Raw genomic sequence first — 23,042 nt, 5'->3', positions numbered from 1 at the left:
TGTTATTTACGAGTGAGGAACACACCGAGATGGTATTTATCTTGGGCGTTTGTGATTGAAATGCAACTGCTGCTGCAGAATATCAAAGCTGTTTTCCTAACACCAGAGATCGAAACAATTAGTAGATCAATCCATACGCTACGAGAAACAAATACACTTACTAGCATTAATACTCACCGTGACCGTTCTACCCCTCATGATGCCAATATTGATAAATCCATTATCGAGGCTACTCAACGCAGTCCAGGTGTTAGTACACGATGCCTTTCACGGCGGTTCAGAGTTTCCCAGCCAAACCAGTTGGGACAGTGTGGAGGACGCTTCATAACAACAAGCTGTACCCTTACATAATCAACAAGTACAAAATTTTCAACCAAGAGATCCTCCTCTTCATTTATAATATTGCAACTGGTTGAATATGAACCCCCAGTTACATAGGTTAATTTTATTTACTGACGAGGCTCTGTTTATTCGGGACAGCATCAATAACCTTCGCAACGAACACAGTTGGACAGAAGTCAATCCACACACGATTGTAGAACGTAATTTCCAACATCGATTTAGCGTCGATAAGTGATACTATCTAGTTTACGATCAGCTAATTGGACTATTTATTCTCCAAGGATGTTTAAATTCTGAGATTTACTTACAATTCCTTAACGAACAATTTCCGCTGCTTTCCACTAGCATCATGATACCGCATGAACTTTTAGAACAGTTATACAGTCATTCCATTACGAAAACATGTCGTATAGCTCCTTACATAGTACGCAGGATCTGTACATATTTTCAGATAATCAGCCTGTGTGCATACCAATACGCCGTCCGCTATAGCAATCCGAAAGCGTGCAGCCAAATAAATGTATTGAAGTAGGACAGATTTTTGAAAATTTACAACGTTATAAAATGTTTCAATTACATTTTTATTTTTTTAACATTGTATCAATTTTTAAAACTATAAGTTAACTTAATTTTCTGTAGTTGATACGAGTAGTATTTAAAAATTTTCGTACGGTAAGAGTTAGTAATAAAATCAAATCTCTTGAATTTGTATTTACTTTTTATTCGGCTATTTTACATCAATTTTCTCAGAATTAAATTCTCTACAAGTTTTGATAATAAATTTTACACGTTTATTAATCATTTAACAAATTTTATGTATTACAAACGTAAAAAAACGTGTTTTTAGAAATCAATTTTTTCTGTTTTACGTCGGATATTATGAAAGCTACTGGAAATATGATTTTGAAACCGATTTTATTCAATTTGTCAGTTCAAAAAATACAAGAAACCATCAAGTTTTTCCCTTAATTTTTCCTAGAATTTCGGTGTGGTTTTATTTCACTCTTTGCCGAGGAATCTAGTGAAATTTTTCACTAGCCGTAACTCGTTATCGGAGCGTTTCCGAACCCATGTTTATAGGAACTTTTTCATTACTTTCGCTAGTAGAATGAGCTAAGAAAACGCCAGTAACACTACGTGAATCACTCTATACAAACTCTTTTATATAATCATACACTGCAAGTTATACTTGGAGACAGATGACATTTTCATAAAACAGAAAAAATATTAGTTAATAATAAAGTTAGGTATAATATTTAAATCACTGTGATGAATAATGCTACAAATTTTGAATTGTCTGATAACAGACTTCACAAATTTTAAGCAGCTAAAGTAGGGCTCCAGAATTAGATACTCTAAAAATAGTCTCTCACTCTCTCTTTCTCTTTCTCTCTCTCTCTCATTCAACAGATTTACTCAACAAATCTCTACAAAGAACTTTTTTTAAAGTTTTGGTTTATTTTCAATATGTCTGAAGAAAACTGGTTATATCTCCTTTCTAAATAGTGAGGTTTAGACAGCAACATGATATTTTTGAATGAACTGTATGTAAATTATGCAACTATTTAGGTGACTATATGTAGGTGAATGCTAGGAGTTTAACATCATTTTGTTATCTTTGTATAAGAGAGTGTTGTCAATGCAGGGGTGCCAGTAAAATTCATCTTTATATTTTACACAGTGAACTTATCAAAAAATAATCTTATAGATTCTACAGAAAATATATGCACAGACCAACATTTGATGAATACTTAACGAAAATCTGATGATTCATTTTCAAGAAATTTTTATTCAAATCCAGTTGTACATGACAATAATCAGATTGAATGTTTTGGTGTTTTTCACATGAAGCATCATATAGTACATTTTCTTTTCATATTTAGCATTTCATATTTAACATAAAAAGAAAATACATGACTCATGCAAAACATGAATCTAGATTGATAAGTTTACTAGCAGTTCCATGATCGCAAATGCACTGAAATGTCAACTACATTAATTCATACTTTAAAGTATGAATGAGTTTTTAGAAAATAAAATTTGGAGATATACTTACAAACTGGTATTTGGACATGTATGCCCTTACTGTCCGCTCAGAGCATTCCAGATCATTAGCACATGCAACAAAAGCTATATAAAAAAAATAATAAAAAAGCAACATTAAAACATTATCAATGACTTTATACTATAATTAAGAGTGATAATAAATAAATTATAATAACTCCTTGTTTACAGTGATTGTATAAGTAAAAATTCTCTTTGCACTGCTCTCACTTCTTAAATAAGTTGAGGTTTTAATTTGATTGCAGTTTATTTTACTATTTTCTATTAGTATCTTCAGAAATTAGTACCAGTTTCACTTGGATGGTATTCATGTATCTTTAACACTCATAGATCTGGTAAGTATTGTTTCTAAAAGAGATTAATTAAACCAAATTGATACAAATGTACATATATGTTTTAACTTTTATTATTTGCAGAAGGGAGGAAGGATTTTATTGTTTTAAAATTCCTAGATGAAGAAATGTCTCCCATTAATATTTCATGCAAAAAAAAAGAAAACATTTCAAATACTATTTATGATTGATTATTTATCTATATACCCATTATTATAACAGGTACTTCTGCTATGTGATTTTTAAAAAAAATTAATTGATGGAAATAGTACGAAATGGAATACTAATAGGCTTGTTTCAATGGTAATATTTAGTCTGAAGTTTAATAAAGTCTTTTAGTGAAGTTTTACAGTCTCAATGCTGAACTGAGCAATTATTAATTTTTTCAGATGTTAATTATGAGGCCCATCAGATCTTCATAATTTGAGGATACCGAAGGGGAGTAATAAGAATGATCCAAGTATGGTTGACTTAACTGAGATTTTTACTCGACCTAAAAACAAAAGATTTTGAAATAAGGTTTTTGAAAAATGGTTAAAGCATCAAATATGTTTTTTTTTATTTTCATACTGTAAATGTGAGAAATAATTAATCTTTTTATTTTAATTAAATAAAATCTTGGTTGGCAAGAAGTCTCAGACCTCTCTTCACGTCATTGAGGTTTAATGTATCCTTGAAAACTGATATAGGTTGAATAGTTTAAAAATCATATTTTTTTTATTGATTCCTGCTTTGAACTCATTAAACCTAATGAAGTTCCTTAAACCTCTTCATTAATGAGTTCAAATCACAATTTTTTTTTAATGAAGAGGATTAAGAAACTTAAAGAATCTGGGTAGGTAACGCTCAAAATTTCAATATTACACATTATTTTATTTGCTCCCAATAAACGTAACACTGTGAAAAAGAAGAGATGGAATACAAGCCTTCAATTTTTAATTAATGGGAGCTAGTGACCTTTGGAAGAGAAGAGAGATTGATAAACTTGGAGAATATTATGTTTTATAATTTTTTAACAAAATTAATTTTAGAACAAATTTATAAAACCCTATTAAAAATAAGCTTTTGAGTTATACTGGTAAGTTGTAATAATAAATTTTTTGTACACTGAGAAAGGAATGAACACTTTGGAGGGCCAGAAAATGTGAACCACTAATTCTTTTAAATGATTTCTTTTTTTTTAGAAAAAAGTGAATATGACAATAAATTCAATTATTGTTAACTAAGTGGGGCTGGAGGATTGAGCCCCATTACAGCATGGATTATCAAATTTTATTTAAATATTTTTTTATTGTAATATCTTATTATTGACAAAAACGGGTAGAATATCATAGTTGTCTGAGTTATAGTTTTAAGGTGGCTGGGAGGGTTAGATTCTGTTGAAGGCAATAAAACTCGATTTTCTTGACCATCTATATTTTATTTCTGAAAACAAAACATATTTTGAATGATAATAGTTGAGGATTATAAAATTCCAATTTTTAACTAAAGGCTTTATTAACTAGACTAGGAAGCTAGAGGCAGTAAGGATACAAGGGGTTATCATTTCTTACACTATTGTTTTTTAATATTTTTTTCTGAAAACACATTTTGAAAAAGACAGTTTTGATATCGCAATTTCAGTTTCTTTTTATTGAGGATATAGGAGGCCAAAGGACAAATCAATTTTTGTTTGTTAATTTTGAACCCCCTACTCTTTGTTAATTTTTTCTGACTAAAAAAGATTACACAAAAATAGTTTAAATAGCATTATACTTTAATTTCTGTATTTTGTATTTAGGGAAGTGGGGATTAGAGGCCTGAGAGTCTGAAATCTTTGGGACCATTATGTATTTCAACGTTTTCTTAGATTTGAACATATTTTCAGAAAAAATGCTTTGTACATCATTAAATTTCAAGCAGCATTAAAGACAGATACATGAATCCTTTGGAAGAGGCAAGAAGCTATGAAACCTCTTTTTTTCTTATGAGAATGGTTTTTTTTGAAGGTAAAAACACTGAAAAAAAATTATAATATTGCAATTTATCAATTGTTTAAACAGGTTTCTAGAGGGTAGAGACCCAGGAGGACAAGATAGCCTGAATATGTTTCTGAAGAATAGAGGCCCTGAGTCTCTTGAATACCATCACAAAATTTTATTTTTGTGATGGTATTGGATAGGGAATTTCCCATTTCAATTTTTATAGTAATAAATTCAGCGAGAGTGAAAATTTTCAAATGTTTAAAATCTTTTGAACCCAAGACCCAAATACACTTCTGGTCTCATAGAATCAGATTCCAAAGTTTGGTGATTGGATATAATGACATAATGGATGAATGAATAATTTTCATACAGGCTTTATTTTTTATCTTAAAATTATTAATTATTAATCATATTATGAAGGAGTGCCAAGGTGGCAAAATTATTGGGAAGGATAATTACTATATAACCTGTAACATACAAGGAGTATGTTTTAAAAATGTAATAATTTTCAAACCACTCTGTATAATCATAATGACTAAAGTCATATTGTTATTTATCATAATACTGAAGCATATAAATACATTTCTGCTAAATTTTGATCCTCTATTGTCAACTACTTCATACCTCTATACAAGATACAAGTTTGTCTTTCTTATCACCAATCACCATGTATTTATAACATATATTTTTTTAAAATTATAGTTTGCCTTTAGTTATTTTAAATCAAGAATTATAATAAATATTCCATACCTTTATTTACCTTATCAAGGATTTCATTGTAGTTACTTAAACCTAAGAACACCTATCATGTATAAAGCTGGGACAATTTGAGTAAGTCTCATTATTACTCTGTTATGTATCTTTATGTTAGTAATTGAAGGATATTCTTCAGACTGCTATGAAGGAAGAGCATCGATTTTTTTCAGGCTGTAAGCCTAATTAAGAGTTCCAAAGTTAATTTTGTCCAGTTTCAATTCAATCAGTTCAGATAGAATGTCATTAGTTGAACAGTAATGTCAAAAATATTCAAAGGCAACCACAGTAATTTAATTTGAATTTTAGTCCTCCTGCATTGTAATTGAATCTAATGTGGTTAGATTGTATAACAACTGACACTAATCATCCAATCAACCGTTTGATCTGTATTCTATGGTTGACTACATCAACTGACTAGATTTGGTGTGCTGGTCCAGCATGCTGGCATCTCAGTTGTCCTTGATTTGATTTCCAGTAAGGTTCTGGCATTCGTCATTCATTTCACCATAAAAAAAAACTGCTGTAATAAGTGAAGCTTATATAAAAGCTTCAATAAAATGAAAAAATTAACAAGTAAATAACCTTGGGATTTAAGAGATAATGACTATATATATATATATATATATATATATATAATTTATATTAATAGATCAACCCAAGTACAGAATAATTAAAGTAGGATTACTTACCTTATTTCATTACATAAGCAGAAGTGCTTTCGCGAACTTAATTTGCATCATTACTGCATTACATTTATATATACATATTTCAAAAAACATCATAAACTCGCAATATATAATATCATATAACTTATTCATTTAAATTTTTTTTAAACTAATTACATTTTATTATAATCTTCTAAATAAAATTTAAATTTACTTTATCATACTTTAAAAACTTATACAAAATTTAAAAAACTTTTATTTAAATTAAAAATTTTTAATTATAAATCAAAACAAGAAGTAAAAATATTTAAAAAATTGTTTAAAAATTATAAAGATTAATTAATTAAAAATTGATATTAAAATTAAGTTAAAAAATTAAAATGTAACAATTTTTTACACATGTGCACAATGTGACATCAATATAAACAAATAAATTTAAATTAAAATTAAAATTAAATTAAAAATTAAAAACTTTTAAAGTAAAATAAAAAACTTAAGTGAAGTAAAATTATATGCTAGCCCTTTCAGTGAATTTACTTTACTAAGTTGGAAGATTAATTACTCAACATTATTACCAAAACAGTCAGTGGTGCTATCTACTGCAGCCTTTATATTACATTGTCTTCATACCTGTCTGAAGGTTGATCATATTAAATTTATTACATATATATATTTATAAAATGTCAAAACCCTTACTATTCATATCCATATTGCTTTTTTTGAAATTTCTAGTATTTTTAAGTTTGACTAATATCTGATATTGTGTGCTTAGTTTTAATCAAATGATCTGATACATTACAAAATGCAAAAAAACAAAAAAATTACAAAAATATATTTGATTAAATATAAAAAATTAATTTTTAAAAAAGCTTTTATTTAACTAATATTAATATTAATATTAATAAAAAAAGGAAACAAATTAGAAAAACCCTCTAAAAAGAAAAAATAAGAATTAAATAAAATTGAGAATTAATCAAACATAAAAATATAATATATTAACAAATATTAAAATGCACTGAAAAATAAAAAATAAATTATATAAATATCTAATAAATAACCAACCAATAAAAAAAAAATAAATAAATGTAATAATTATTAAATTTTAAAATTAAAAGTAATGAAAATATTTAGTTAAATAAAAGCGTTGCGCAGTTTTTATAACAATATTTTCGAATAAGTATTTATAGACATTTGCTGTATTTTAAAATATATTTTTTGTTTAATGAGGTTGTTTAGTGTATGTATATACTTTATTTATCTGTAATAAAATAACTCAAGTTTTAATTCTTTGATGGTTCAAATTTTCAACGAGATGACCTTTAAGGGTTAAAAAGATTAAAAATTAAAATTAAAATTTAGAAATCTTGCACAAAGTTATTACATTTTGACGGTAATCTGAAAAATTATTAATTATTATCATTATTATAATTGTAATCGTAATTATGAATTCATTAAATAAAACTTCATAATTAATTAAAATGAAACTTTTAGCGGAAAGAGTCCGTTCAATTTGGCTTAGATTACAAGCAGAATTCGAAGATGAACTTCAACTATGTGAGAACACATACAAAGAAAGCGAGTGAGGTGCATTTTCCCTGATTGTTACTTGTAGCTAGTCAATCTCAACTGGAGAGGTTCCAGCAGACCTTTCCGCCTCCTCGCGTTGTTATTGAAAATGAAAATGGAGATTATTGTTGTAAAAATAAATGTTGTGTTGTTTTAAATAAATTATAAAAACTGCGCCACGCTTTTATTTAACTAAATATTTTCATTACTTTTAATTTTAAAATTTAATAATTATTACATTTATTTATGTTTTATTTATTGGTTATTTATTAGATATTTATATAACTTATTTTTTACTTTTCAGTGCTTTTTTATATTTGTTAATATATTATACTTTTTTGTTTGATTAATTCTCAATTTGATTTGTATTGATTGGTATTAAATTTGTGTTATTTTTCATTTTTACCATTTTTTTATTATAAATATTATATTATCTACCAATCTACTATCATAACCATTATATAAAGCAATCTGTTTTATAATATTTAATTCTTTGGTTAATTCATTTTTATTTACATCATATTTCATATAATTAATTGCTCTATTTACTATAATTGTATAACTACAAATCTTATGTAACCATGGGTGATTTGAAGATCTATGTATAGAGATTTCCTATATACTGAAGTTATAGAGTGATTATTTTTATCAAACTCAATACTAACATCTAAATAATTTATTTTTCTATTGTTATCAATTTCAAATCATTATAGTACGAGTTTAACTTATTCAAGATTATTAAATATTCATCATTTATCACTGAATTATAGACTACAAAAATATCATCAACATATCTAGTCTACATTAAAATATCATGTGTGTGTGTGTTATCCCGTAAACTATCTTACCTTCTAACTCCTGTAAGTAAACCTCAGACAATATGAATAACAAAGGAAAACCCATTGGTAGTGTATTTTCTTGAGTGTAGTATTTGTTATCAAAACGATAATAATTTTATTTACATATGTTCCTTATAATAACAATGATATTTTCAATAAATAAGGTATCTTAATGATTTTGTACTAATTTTTTCTTTGATATATTATTAGTTACTTCTATGGGTACACTAGGATACATATTACAGATATCATAACTAGCCATCCTAGTTTTATCATTTACATATAAGAACTTTAGTTTATTTACTACCTCCTATCCATTTTTTATATTATATTTATACTCTTAACTTTATTTTACTTATGAGAATTTTATCTATTATTTTAGGTATAATGTAAGAAGGAGCGGTTATAAAACTAATTAAAGGATGCATAGGTATATTATATTGCGAGTTTATGATGTTTTTTGAAATATATATATATATAAATGTAATGCAGCTGATGATGCGAATTAAGTTCGCGAAAGTGCTTCTGCTTATGTAATGAAATAAGTTAAGTAATCCTATTTCAGTTATTCTGTACTTGGGTTGATCTATTAAATATAAATTAAATTTTATTGGTACAGAGAAATAAGGAACTGTTACTGAAAATAAATATATTTCTAACGAACAATTCTTTTAATTAATAAAATAACTCACAGGAATTCCCATTGCCTGAAGTAACTTTTGGACTTTCAGCATCTTTCCAGTACGGCTCAGTAATCCGAAAAGGCCCATATACTGAACCATCAGTAAATGTTCCAACTCTGCAGTCAGATGCTGCTTCACATATGCAGTTGATGCAGTCATCAGTCATTGGTGATATGTCTACTGGTGCAATAACTTTCTTTTTCATTATTTTTCGTTTATCAGAAGTAAAATTTAACTTAAGAGATGTAACTGCTGATGAGGTAGTTTCTTTTTCACTCATATCAAAATTATGATTTTCACTTATAATATTTTTTCTTGATGAATTGCTATTTTGAAAACTGATTAGGGTATTGTCAATTAACTGTGGAATGTAAGTGATTTCTTCATCATATGTAATATTAGAGTTTGTAGTTAACTCAGTTTCCTCTGTCACAATTTCTGTCATTTTATCTGTACTTGTGAATTCATTATAGTCATCAGTGTATATGGGAGATGTTTCAGTGGGAGATACATAACTAGGATTCTCAATGTTTGTTTTATAATCCAGTTCATTTGCTGTTTTTATAAAAGGTTCAGTAGTAATTTCATTCAGGATTGAGGTTTCTCTTTCCTTTAATGGGCTTTGCATTTCTTCAGTTCCTGTAACTTCTTGTTGAGATAGAGTATTTTCTTCAAAGTTCTTTTCAGTAGTGTAAGTACTGTATTCTTCTGGAATGAATGTTGTAATTTCTGCATTTTGTTCTTGTGTTACTTTTTCAGTAAAATTTTCAGTAACAGTTGTAGTTTCATAGACTGTATTTGTGTCTGTAGTATCATATGTTTGTTTATCGACTTCTGGGTGATGATTTTCATTTTCAAAATATGTATCTGTTTGTTTTTCAATCAGTGAAATATCATAACGGGTAACTGATTCTTCAGTATTAATTACCAGTTTATCATAATCATTTAAATTGCTTTCGTTTACTTCAGTAACAGTAACCAACTCTGATGTTGCTTGGATTTTATTTAATTCAGTATTTGTTTCTTCAGTTGTAAATAACTTTTGATTTAATTGTTCTGTTTGTTCTAATATTACAGCAGCAGTTGAAGACGGATGTTTAGTTCTTTTAAAAAATCTTGAGAACCAAGATTCACTTTTCTCTTTATCTGAAAAAAATTAAATAATTTTTAATATCTTAGAGGATATAGAATGAAAGATATTAATTAAATAAGCTTCATGCATCTGCTTATAATGTAATTTCTATTGTAACAAGTTCTATATATAGTTTTCCACAGAATTTCGGTTTATATACCATTAATATGTCAACAGACCACTTCTTCTTGTTAACTTATTACAATATACTACTTATTTGTCCCAATTTTTTTTTATAAAGGATAATTGAATAAAACTAAATATACAATATTATTGGTAACCTACAATATTATAGTTAAGCCCAGTGGTGTCTGGAGGGGCAGTATAATAATTTAAAAATACACAAATTGCAGATGTTCATAAAAGTTGCATTAAATGGCGTCATGAAGGTGATGTTTATTATAAAGGGAACACAAAACAATCCCGTAAAATCACAATAAAATATTAATTCAACAAATAAGTAAATTTCTTAGACTTCTCACCAAAAGTAGAAATCTACAGCAACTGACACTCACTCACACAAAAATCCACATTTTTTTTTTACACATGTTGATTAAACTAATACATAGACTCTTATCAGCTTTCTACTACAATGAAGGAGTAACACATCTTTAGTACAAGAGTATGTATATTTTATATCTTATTCCAATAAGGTCACCACTGTTTAGTGAGTAAGCTAATCATGAACACAGATATTTAAGCACATAAAAACACACACCTAGAAAGATTTGAAAAATAGTATAATTAGTTTAGGTTTCATAAACCTAAAAAAATTTGTTTGTGGTAATTTTGTTTCAACCAGTATGACTGACATTTACTAATCTGTCATGGATACAAACATTTTATCCTTAGCAAATGATTAATATAAATACTTCCAGGATATATATATATATTTTGGAAAAAATGTGCAGTATATGGGATTACATAAACTAGAATTTTCAAAATAACTGGATTTCAATGAAAAATATGTGTTGCATAAACTTCATTTATGGAAATGAAATTTAATGCATTTAAAAAACTAATTACTACCTATGCTTCTTCTTTAGTTTTTAAAATTTTGAAAAAATACTGTTTTTTTTTATATGGTCTTCACCTGTGCTTCCTATAGACACCTCCATTAACAAACAAATACATTACCTAATAAAAAAAAAACCAACAGAGATACAACTAATGAATTTAAAATAAGTACTGTACTTTTCAGACTGTTATCCTGCAACGGTACCTATAAAAATGGGCCGTGCATACTTTTTTTAATATTACTCTACAAGCAGCAATTACCTGATTGGTGGAAGTCTATGGGTCATAGTACATAGATCAACTGACTGACTAATTATTTCCAACTGTAAATTGTATATCTACTCAAAACAACTGCATCTACTCAAAACCGCATTAAATTTAGCAGTTTAATGATAATCACCTGACATCAAATTAACATAGTTTCAGTACCAATCTTCATTTTTATTTATTTGCCATTAACCCAAAGGTTTAATTTTCTTAATATTTTGCACCGTTGGTATTTATACAATATAAATTTTAAATTGAAACTATAGTTTTATTCCAGACTACCTGCTAAACTCATCCCCCTTTCTAAGATCCTTGATCTAAGATCTCAGATTTGTGCTATTTACAATCAAGAAATAGTTGTACTAGAGATCAAGAAAGTCAAGTCAGCTACTTTGATGCAAGGAAAATTGTGCTTGACAGAACACCAAAAATTGCGTTATACACAAGTCTTGCACTGCCCAGTGTGAGTCAGTCACTTTGGTCCTAAGCAGGGATTGTCCCATGGGTAAGGTTATCAGAACCCTTACTGCTATGAGCAAGCCCTGGGATGTCAATATTGTGGGTCAGGCAGTACCTGATGCCGCAGTCCAGATTAAATCTACATGAGAGGTGGCTGACTGGGGGAACCTGGGCAGGATCAATGATCCAGGGCACACCCAACTGACTCTCTGCCCTCACCTTGCAACATATTGACTGACAAAATGTAGCTTTATGGAATCTTCTACTTCTATAACTTCCATGGCTGAGGGTCCAAGTAAAAACACTCATCTTGGAGAGCCCCTGTCTTTGCAAGCAATGTGGAGGAAGAGTGTAGAGTTCAGCAATAAGGAAGAGTGCAGAGATCTGGAAAAGAAGAAGGAAACTACTTAGCTTTGACCGAAGAATAGTGGATCAATACCAGGATATTTAGTAATCAAGAGGAAAGACAAGGATTTCTTGAAAATTATCCCTTTCATGATAGGTCATGGCATCAGGGAAACTGCCTGAGGATTGGTTAAAGAGACAACAAAAACTGTTGTGGGATTGTTTGTAGAAACTGTTGTTCAATCATTACGACACAAAGTCAAGAAGATTGAAGTCTTGGACATGGAGGTTGCTCCTGATAGTACCCTCAATACCTCAAAGAGTGTAGTTGGGTGCAGGAATTGGTGAAACTGCACACAAGAGGCGATTGTAGGTGAGCTTCAGGAAGGAATTGTTGCATGTCATTGCTTAAACACACAATGCAACAGAGAAGTTCTACCCTCTGCATTGCACGTGTTAACTTTCAAATAAGCCGAAGTGTCCAGAGAAGATAAAAGCTGGATTTTACAAGTTGGATGAACATTTGTTTATCCCAACTCATTTGCATTGCTTTGGATGTCAGAGATTAGGACACACAGTGGCATGTTGTACAAGGAAGCAAATCTGTGTATGTGGTGAACCATTACATCCTGATGACCTGTGCAGGAATCCTTCTGTCTGTGTCAACTCTCATGGGCACCACTCTCCAAGATCTAGGAATTGTCCTACTTACAAACAAGAAATGGCTGTACCAGAGATCAAGACAATACAGAAAGTCAGCAGCTACTTTGACACAAGGAAAATTGTGCTTGGCAGAACACCAAAGATTGCATCATATGCAAAAGTTACAGCAACCCCTGCAGCCTCCTTTAAATCAGAGAACGTGCTCTCAGAATTGGCAACAGCATTGGCTAAGATGGTCAAAGGTATCATCAACAAATTGAAGAGTTGATGGTCAAGGAAAAGTAGTCCTAGATCAATGGTGAAGAAAGGAGATACTTCTAAAAAAAATATTCTGTACAACCTAGCAATGAGTCTAAATCAATGAGTCAAAATACAGAAAACCCCAAATCAAAAGCAGTACATGATAAAGTGCAAATTAATAAAATACCCATTAAGGCATTTGTGAAGCCAGAAATTAAGCTGTTAGAAAAAGAGGACATTCATTAGCGGGGAGTGTCTTGACTCAGATGTCCTGCTGACCACACCACCAGAGCTGATATCAGATACTGGCAGCAAGATATCCTCTGTAATTTATTGCAGAGGATCAGAAATTTCCATTATTGAGGCTTCAGATACCTTGGAATTCGACACCGAGGCTTTCAGGAAGATGGAAAAAAGAAGAAAGAAATGACAGTCTTATGGCAAACCTAGGTGACAGGAAAGAAGAATGTGAAGAGTTTTACAAGATTATGATGAATTTAAGAAAGGATGAGTTTTTAATAACTATATGACTTTGAAGTTGGTTTGATAGAATTGACAACATTAACAGTTCTTACATATCTTTAATGATACCCTTGTCACTATGTGTTTCTTTTTGGGATTTTAATAATCTTTAGACAAGTCTGTCTATTTTTAGATGATCTGTTTTGATAAAACTAGTCTATTGTTCATGTTACTAGTGATTTATCAGGGAAAGGAAACAAATATAGTTTTATTATATTTTTTTTTATCTGAAAAGGCGCTAATGGCCAAAGTAATCAATGCCCCCAAAACCTAAAAAAAAAATAAAAAATAATAATAACTGAAAAATAAAAGTTCTTATGAATAGTGCAAAGAAGAACATTTAAGAGTAAAAAATAGAAGCAAAAAAGGCCAACAGCTGTTATAATTTTAGGGAATCCCAATAGAAAGCATAAATTTGGCTAAAAAATCTAATCCATTTAAACTTTCAGTTACAACTGCCCTCTATGATTTATTGCATGCCTCTTATACAGACTAAGTAGATCAAATTTATCTTAAGAAAAGGAAAGATAGCAAGCACCTTCCACCAATCAAAGATATCCAACCAATAAATAAGATTTAATGATGGAGATAACAATTTTTTGACTAAAAACTTATATAAAAGAATTTTTAATAAATTTAAATTTAAAAAATTCCATTAGATATTGGTCCCATATCACTGTTCAACAATGAAGTTTCTGTACCACTTTTAATAAAGCTTGTTTCTGAACAATCTAATTCATTTATTACATAAAGTTTATTGAACCTCTTTTTAAAAATATTGTTTCTAATAAACCAATTTAGTTACCTGCTAAGCTACAGCTAATTTCTTTAGTCTTCTACACTTATAATGAACCCAGTTGCTCCTTCATTATAGTTTAAAATTTTTTTATCCTAAATTAAAAGAATAGAAAGTAATTTTAAATGGTTTTCAAGGGTCTTAATTTCAAACTTATATCAATAATTATGATTGATATCAATAACTAAATAATGAAAGGCAGATTAGATTTAAAACCAATTTTATCACCAGAATAATCAGCTATTATTCTACTACCTCTTATCTCTATTATTAAGCCACTGTCATGGATACAGATAGATCACTAAATATTTAACAGATATCAATTCAATGTTATAATCATACAACGTATAGAAATTATACTTTTGTACGGAGTTGAAGAGCAGAAAAATGTAACCACTTTTCTCCCATACCAATTTGGTTTGAGCACATTACACTTATAATTAACTAACTTTATCTACAAAAATAAAAATATAATAATAACCTACTTAAGTCTTCTGTAGAAGGACCATTCCAACAGTTTAGGAAACGTTCCTGGTAAGATACTGGCAAAGGATTTTGACATGCAAATGGACCTCTGTTGTGGATTGCTATATAATCAGAACAGTTCACGATTCCATCTCCATTGCAATCCTACAAAAGTTAAATGTGCAGTCTAAACATTAGATAATGTTAATACATAAGAATTATATTTCTCTTACAGATTGCTATTTTATACCCATGCAACAGACTCAAAGGAATTAGTTCAGTTATTTTCTTTAATTTTTTCTTTCAAAATAATCTTAAGTGTAAAATAATTTTAATTACCAGAACAACTTATTTAATTTTTCAAGGAATAGTCCTTTTCAGCAATTACTGCATTAAACTTTAAAAATTTCTCTTTTTTAATGAATTAAAAGAGATTAAACATTACTTAATCATGATTTCGCTTTAAAGAATAAACAATAAAGATAAGCTAATCTGTCAATATGTATTCATTGTGAAATATTGATAAAAAATGTTTAATTAGTATAATGAGATAATAAAAATTATGTAATTCATGTAAATGAAATATGTTCTTTACATCTCTTTCTCTCTCGCTCTCTCTCATATATATTGACCACTTTTAATAAAATTGAATATATATGAAATATAAACCACCAATATAAACAAAAATATAAAATGATGAACCACCATATCACATTTGAATATGATTTAATTAAAAACATAATAAAAATACAATCCAATGGTTGACAATATTGGCATTAGAATAAAGGAAAATATAGGCCAAGAGCAAAGGAAATATCCCTTAGTAAACAATATACCTTATAATAGTAATATAAACAAGAGTTTTGCTTAAGGAATTATAGGGTTATTAACATAAAAATGAAATTGCCGTTGTAAGGATGTTAATGAAAAAGAATAACAGAGAATGGTATTAAAAGCAAGACAGTGGAGGAATTAATTTAGTTATGATAGAGTCAAACTCAAGCCTACAACATAATGCAGTTCTATATGCTAACTTCTTTGGCAGAAGATAAAATAAGAAGGATGTTTGCGGAAGAAGATTATCTAATCAAATATATAAAAGGAGAGCATTTGGTAAAAATGGATGACTGGAATGTTAAAATATGGTCTAGGTCAACGAAATGGAAGAGGAGTTAGATTTTAGAATTTTAGAGTATGAAGTATACGTGTCTTCCCAAATCAGCTGATTTGGAAGTCGAGAGTTACAGCGTTCAAGTCCTAGTAAAGCCAGATATTTTTACATGGATTTGAATACTAGATCGTGGATACCGGTGTTCTTTGGTGGTTGGGTTTCAATTAACCACACATCTCAGGAATGGTCAAACTGAGAATGTACAAGACTACACTTCATTTACACTCATACATGTCATCCTCATTCATCCTCTGAAGAATTATCTAAACGGTAGTTACCGGAGGCTAAACAAGAAAAAGAAAAGGAAAAGGAAAGAGTATGAAGTATAAATTAATGATTGCAAACACTTTTTAAAATCATAAAAAAAGATATATGGGTGAGACCAAAATGTGCAGTTTGATATCATCTATTATATTTCAGGTTAAGCAGGGATTTTAAAATTAGATGGATACAAAACTTATCTAGATTCTACATTGTAGAATTTCAATGTAGATTAAAGTGGAAGGAATTAAAAAACAAAAATGAAAACGAGAGATAAGGTATAAAGATACTAAAAGAGAATGATGCGGATCAAATTTGGGTAAATCATAAGTTCATCAAGAATTTATAAAAAAAATCTGATTCACTTGTAAATTAAGGGATGTTAATGTAAAAGTAACAAGAGGTAGAAAACCATGGATGAGGGTTACATTTCAGATACTGGATAAAAGCAGAGTGAACAAAAATTCTAACAACAATAAAGACAGAAAATTGGCTAAGAAATGAAATTAGAGTTAGTAAAGAAGGTTGGTTTAAGATGTAATGTACAGGAGACGGCACATCAGTGAAGCAGGAAAATTTAAAAGCTATTCATTTGACATTTGGTTGAGGGCACTAAACTTAATCATATACTGATGTCAGTCACTTATACCATTTAATAAACATGGATCAGTAATTAGGTGTTCATGCAATTAACTTATGAGTTTAAAAGTTTGAGAAAACTGGATCCATATTAAATTTAAAACATAATGGAGTAGTAAAAGTATTAGAAATCCATAAAACATTGATAAAGTTTGAACTGCCATAACACACAATCGCATTCTGCGATTAAATATGCATTAGCATTGAATGTCAGTGAATGATCAATGGGACAAATCTTACATATGGTCTCAAGTTTTCACCACTATAAAATTCAAATTGTTCAGGAATCAAAATCATGATCTGGTTGCTAGCATGGATTTTTGTGATGAAATGTTACAGTGTTTGAATGATGATGCAAATTTAATCCACTATGTGTTTATGTCAGATGTAGCTCATTTTCACCTGTACGGCTATGTGCAGAATATCTCTAAAGGAGAGACCGATGGGAAATTTCTCTCGTTAAGGTTGGCGAACTCGTGTCGTTCATGGCCACGCTAGTAACGTACACACTGCATTGTTGTCTGAAAGTTGTCGCGTTGTAGTATCTTTGATTACGTGTGAGTTATTACCTTACAAACTGAATAGGAAAATTGATGTTACCGCCGACTGTGAAATACGTGACGTCATACATTTTTTAAACATCAAAACATTAAGCAGGCAAATTCATAGGCAGTCGGTTGCTGTGTACAGTGATAATGTAATGAATGAAAGAACCGCTGAAAATGGTGTGAAAGGTTTAGAAATAAGAGAATTAATGTGCATGATAAAGAACGTTCGAGGAGGCCCTCGATAATCACCTAGGACTTGTTGAAACGCGTCATGAAATCAGAAAAGATCGTCGCTCACCGATTTCCAACCTGGCTCTTCTTTAACTGATGTTTCAAGAGCTGTTACCGATCGCATTATCCATGACCATTTAGGCTTCAGAAAGGTTTGTTCACGTCGGGTGCCACACATCTTAACAGAACTTCACAAAAAAAATGGAACGGGAACTGCTCTTTATTTTTTTTATGCGCTACACAGAAAATTGTGATAAGTTCCTTAATTCAATCGTTACCGGCGAAGAAACATAGATTTCGTATTAAACGTCAGACAGAAGACAGCAGTCAAGTGAATGATATCATCCTCAATCACCAACCAGACCGACAAAGGTCAAGCCACAGCCATTTGGACGCAAACTGATAGCTACATTCTTTTGGGATTGATTTGGTATACTGACTTTCTTTCTTTTTCCTGTTTAGCCTCCAGGAATTACCGTTCAGGTATTACTTTAGAGGAGAGTGAGGATGTGTATGAGTGTAAATGAAGTGTAGTCTTGTACAGTCTCAGTTCGACTATTCTTCAAATGTGTGGTTAATTGAAACCCAACCACCAAAGAACACCGGTATTCACGATTTAGTATTCAAATCCGTATAAAAATAACTGACTTTACTAGGACTTGAACGCTGGAACTCTCGACTTCCAAATCAGACTAATTTAGAAAGACGTGTTCACCACTAGAAAACCCGGTGGGTTACGTGGAACGACTATAAATGCAAAAGCCTACAGCGAAACTCTACGTAAGTTATGGCGCGCCATTCAAAATCGGCGACGTAGGCAGCTGACCGACGGCGTCGTCCTGCTGCACGATAATGCACGTCCACATGTTGCGGGTCCGACACGTGATTTACTGAGAACATTTGGATTGGAAATTTACGATCACCCATTATATAGTCCGGATTTAGCTCCTTCTGAATACCATTTATTTGGGAAATTGAAAGAATTTTTGAGTGGTAAGCAATTCACGGGTGACCATGAACTTAAAAATGCTGTTAGTGGCTAAATGGACTGGCGGCAGAAGAATACGGCGAGGGTATATTGAAGCTGGTGTATCGCTACGATAAATGTCTTTCATGCGGCGACTATATAGAGAAGTAGTATAAGGTACATGTTTATAGTTACGCAAGAGTTAGGTCCGCTAGGAATAGATATCAGCGTCGCCCCGTAACGGAGATTATCGTCGACGACATGCACGCTGAGCGTCTGCGGATCTACCGGCGCGCCCGTAACGAGTATGTTCGTGCCATCAAGGAAGCCAAACTCAAGTTTTGGCAAGACTCCATGCGGAAGTTGCAGCGCAACCCCTGGCAGCTCGCGAAGTCATGTTACCGGCCAAAGCCATTGCACGTGCTGTCCAGTGTTTGATGCGGGTTTGGTGGTTGAGACCACATTTTAACATCTGTGGCGACTTACCAGGTGTTCCTGGATACTCTGTTTCCAAATGCTCCAGAAGATGAAGCAGAAGTCGGCATCAGGGCGGGTGAGACTCCATTCCCTGGCGTGCGGGCTGTGGATCCCGTAGATATAGACTGAGTGGTTTCTCAAATGGCACTGAGAAAGGCATCGAGGATTGACCAACTTGACCCGGATATTTTTTATCATCTGCTGCCTGTCATAAGAGAGCTGCTTGGCTGGCTGTTCTCGGGGTGCCTCGGCTGGATCTACTTTCTGGCTTGCTGGAAGGTGGCTTTGGTGAGAGTGCTCTTACAATCAGGAAAGGATCCTAGTGAGGTCAGCAGTTATCGACTCATCAGCCTCTTGTCGATTATCGGTAAGTTGCTGGAAAGGCTGATTGTGGAACGGCTCTGGGAAAACATCGATATGAACTGTTTTCTAAAACGAGGTCAGTATGGCTTCATGAAAGGGGTTGGCACCGAGGATTGCATCATAAATGCTTTTGCCGAGGTGAAAAGCGCCGACTGTAAATATGTTTTGGCAATCTTTATTGACGTAGAGGCAGCATTTCCTTCCTTGTGTTGGAGTTCTGTGCTCTATGAGTTGGAACGCCGCAATGTTCCCGTAGCCCTACAGGCCGTAATACGTGACTACTTGTCTAAATGCACGGCTCTGTTTAATGTTTAAAGATGCACACCTAGTTGTGAAAAAATCCGTCACCAGGGGAAGGCCGCAGGGTTCCGTTCTCGGTCCCTTCCTGTGGAACTTGGTCTTTGACGGATTTCTGGGATTGACATTCCCAGAAGGGGTCACGGCCCATGCTTTCGCCCATGACTGTCTCCTATTAGCTCGTGGTAACTCACAACAGCAGCTAGAAGATCGAGCGCAGGCGGCTTTGTCAACTGCAGAGGGGTGGATGGACTTGCAAAATTAAGGATTTCTGTGCCCAAGACGAATTACATGCTTCTCAAGGGTACAAACAAATTATCGTACAGTCGGAACCCCTACACATTAAGTACAAAGGCTGTGTAATCAGCCGAGTTAGAGTTCATAAGTACCTGGGTGTTTTGTTCGATGAGAAGTTGCTGTTTAGCAACCACATTAAGCAAGTGGCGACAGACGCCGTCTAGATGATGCACAAACTTTGGAGTATTGCTTGGAAAGATTATGGGTTGTCGGGCCGTCAAATGTACATGTTGTACCGAGGTGTCTTTGAAAGCATGACCCTTCAGCAAACACGGCGCCCGTTTGGGCGCAAAGGTTTGATATGAATAGAGCACTTCTTCAAAATTTAAGTAATGCCCAGCGCAGAGCCTTAATTGTATGCACTCGTGTTTTTAGAACAACCTCCTACGAGGCTACCACCACTGTATTGGGAAAGGCTCTCTCAATCGATTTAGTGGTGAAAGTTCGGTCAGCCATGTGGAAATTGCGAAGAGGTCGGGAGGCCGAGTTATTTGGGATGCGGTTTCGAGCCGGTCCAGTACTGGAACGGAACGTGTTCACAATACACCGGATCTAAATTTCTTTCAGTTGCCCATCTCCCGCCTGCGGAAGAGGCTGCAGAGACTCGCGATGGATGCATAGCAGCTGGAATGGCACACTACAACTAAGGGAAGATCTATAAATTTATAAAGGATCTGGGAGGATGAGATGCCTCGAGCTCGTTTTTAAGGGCAACGGGTGCTCAGGTGCTCACCAACCATGTTAATTTAAACCAATATCTGTTTCAGTTCCACCTGGCATCTGATGAGCTGTGCGTCTGCAGAGAGGTCCAGTCAAATGACCACCTGATGTTTGACTGCCCTGCTCTTGGGGAGGCCAGAGACCGAGCAACCCTGGAACTTAAAGGTCAAGGGGAAAATTGGCTACTCACAAGTGGCAAGTCAATGTGGTGAGAGCCACATTGTCGGACCGTGTGGGAGTTTCTTGATGGGGTTGCTTTGTTCAACCAAAATCTGTAGTTTACCTAAGGGAAAAGACTCCTAATGCACTGCTGTGGGGAGCTAATCTAGAGATATACATGGCTGACCACCAGCCAATTAAGGCTCCGAGCACTTTAATATGGCGGACAGGTTCTTGCTGGCATTCAGCAACCTAGGTGTGGCAACGAATTGCTGCCTTGACAAAATAAATTTTAATTTATGAATGTCATATATATTTTTAGCAGTTGACGGGGTGTGCCTACCCACTTTAGCAAATATATGACAAGTGAGCAGTTCGGACACGTAAGCCAGTGGTGTATGGCACCACGCTTAATCTGCTCATGCTGTTAGGTAAGCTTTAGGAACTACTTAGGATACTGGTCGCTAAACTGTTTGAGGCTTAGTAGTCGTTTGTGGCACAGATATTTGGTCGTATGCTTTAGGGCGACCAAATGGGGTGGTGGCGGGGGAAAAGCCAAGCAAATCATAAGGTATGTAATTTAAGAAAAATAAAAAATATTTATAAAGTTTTCAGAATAATTTTTTTTTAAATGAAACATTCTTTACATTAGATATAACCTTTTGTAAATAACTATATAAGTCAATACTGAAGCACTGAACACTCATTTCAGTTACATAAGAAACCAATGCATAGTCTGAAAGTCACAGTGTGGTGTACACTTTTGTCATTTGGCAATATTGGACCATTCTTTATTCAAGATGACTGAGGAAACACTGCAATCATTACTGCAGCGCATTACACAATCATAATCACATCTTTGAAGCAAGAATTAGCTGGATTTCCACAAATTACGTAGTTCCAGCAAGATGTGATATAAGTTATACTATTCATGTGTCTGTTACTGTATTAAGAGCACTCTTTTTGAACCATATCATATCCGTATATGGGGACATTGGCAACCTAATTCTCATGATTTGTTCAGATGTAACTTTTCTCCTTGGGAGTGGCTCAAGTGCGAGGTGTATGTCAAGCAACCACAAATGTTAGTGAAACTAAAACTAAAAATTTAAGAAAAAGTTGTATATATTACTTTGTCATGCTACAGTGAGTAATGGAAAATTTTCAATTAAAACTATAACAGTGCATAGATCATAATAATGGCTACCTGTCAAGCATTATTTTTTAAAGTAAAATTTTATGTCTTACTTAATAAAACACTGTAAAAACATTCATGTTATAGCAAAAACTTATTTAAATACAGCAGTTTTAAATTTTCCCACTTCACTGATGTATTCTGTATAAGTGAAAGATGTGACTTCTGAAAATGTAAATGTACAAATTGAAAAATAAAAGAAAATTTTGAGAAAATGAAGCCAAAATATATTATCTCAGAAACCTGAATGGAGAATCATTGTTAGGGAGAAGGGAAACATTAACAAGTGGCAAGAATACATACAAGAACTGTTTGGAGAAGAAAATTACCTGAAAAAGTACAAGAAAAAGAAAATGAAATTTATACTGATTTCAAGGAAGCTATATTGTGATCTAAATTTGATAGAACTCTTAATAACTAAACAGATATACCACCTGAATTACTGAGTTGCCTTGAAGACGCAGGACTGAAAAGGCTTTGTGCAATACAATGCAAAATGTATGAGACTGGAGAAGTAACTTCAAAATTAAACCAAAAAAAATATGTTACTGCTCTTAATATAGCAGGAACAAATAAACGTGATAACTACCATGCTAGAAG

The 23,042-nt window shown here is 32.2% G+C and overlaps 1 protein-coding gene across 1 annotated transcript in view; it reads right to left on the bottom strand.

Annotated features, from left to right (window-relative positions):
* Positions 1 to 23,042, bottom strand: part of LOC142318105 (uncharacterized) — a 34,920-nt gene that overhangs the window by 944 nt on the left and 10,934 nt on the right. Inside the window, exons 4-6 of the mRNA XM_075354640.1 lie at positions 15,138 to 15,282; positions 9,221 to 10,357; positions 2,399 to 2,472 (exon numbers count right to left, since the gene is read on the bottom strand). Coding sequence (XP_075210755.1) covers positions 2,399 to 2,472; positions 9,221 to 10,357; positions 15,138 to 15,282 — 1,356 coding nt within the window. The remainder of the gene's footprint in view (positions 1 to 2,398; positions 2,473 to 9,220; positions 10,358 to 15,137; positions 15,283 to 23,042) is intronic.

This window comes from Lycorma delicatula, chromosome 1, assembly GCF_047948215.1.
Source record: "Lycorma delicatula isolate Av1 chromosome 1, ASM4794821v1, whole genome shotgun sequence".
NCBI lineage: Eukaryota > Metazoa > Arthropoda > Insecta > Hemiptera > Fulgoridae > Lycorma > Lycorma delicatula.
Note: the sequence above shows the minus strand (reverse complement) of the source record. Positions and strands in the feature narration are given on the sequence as shown.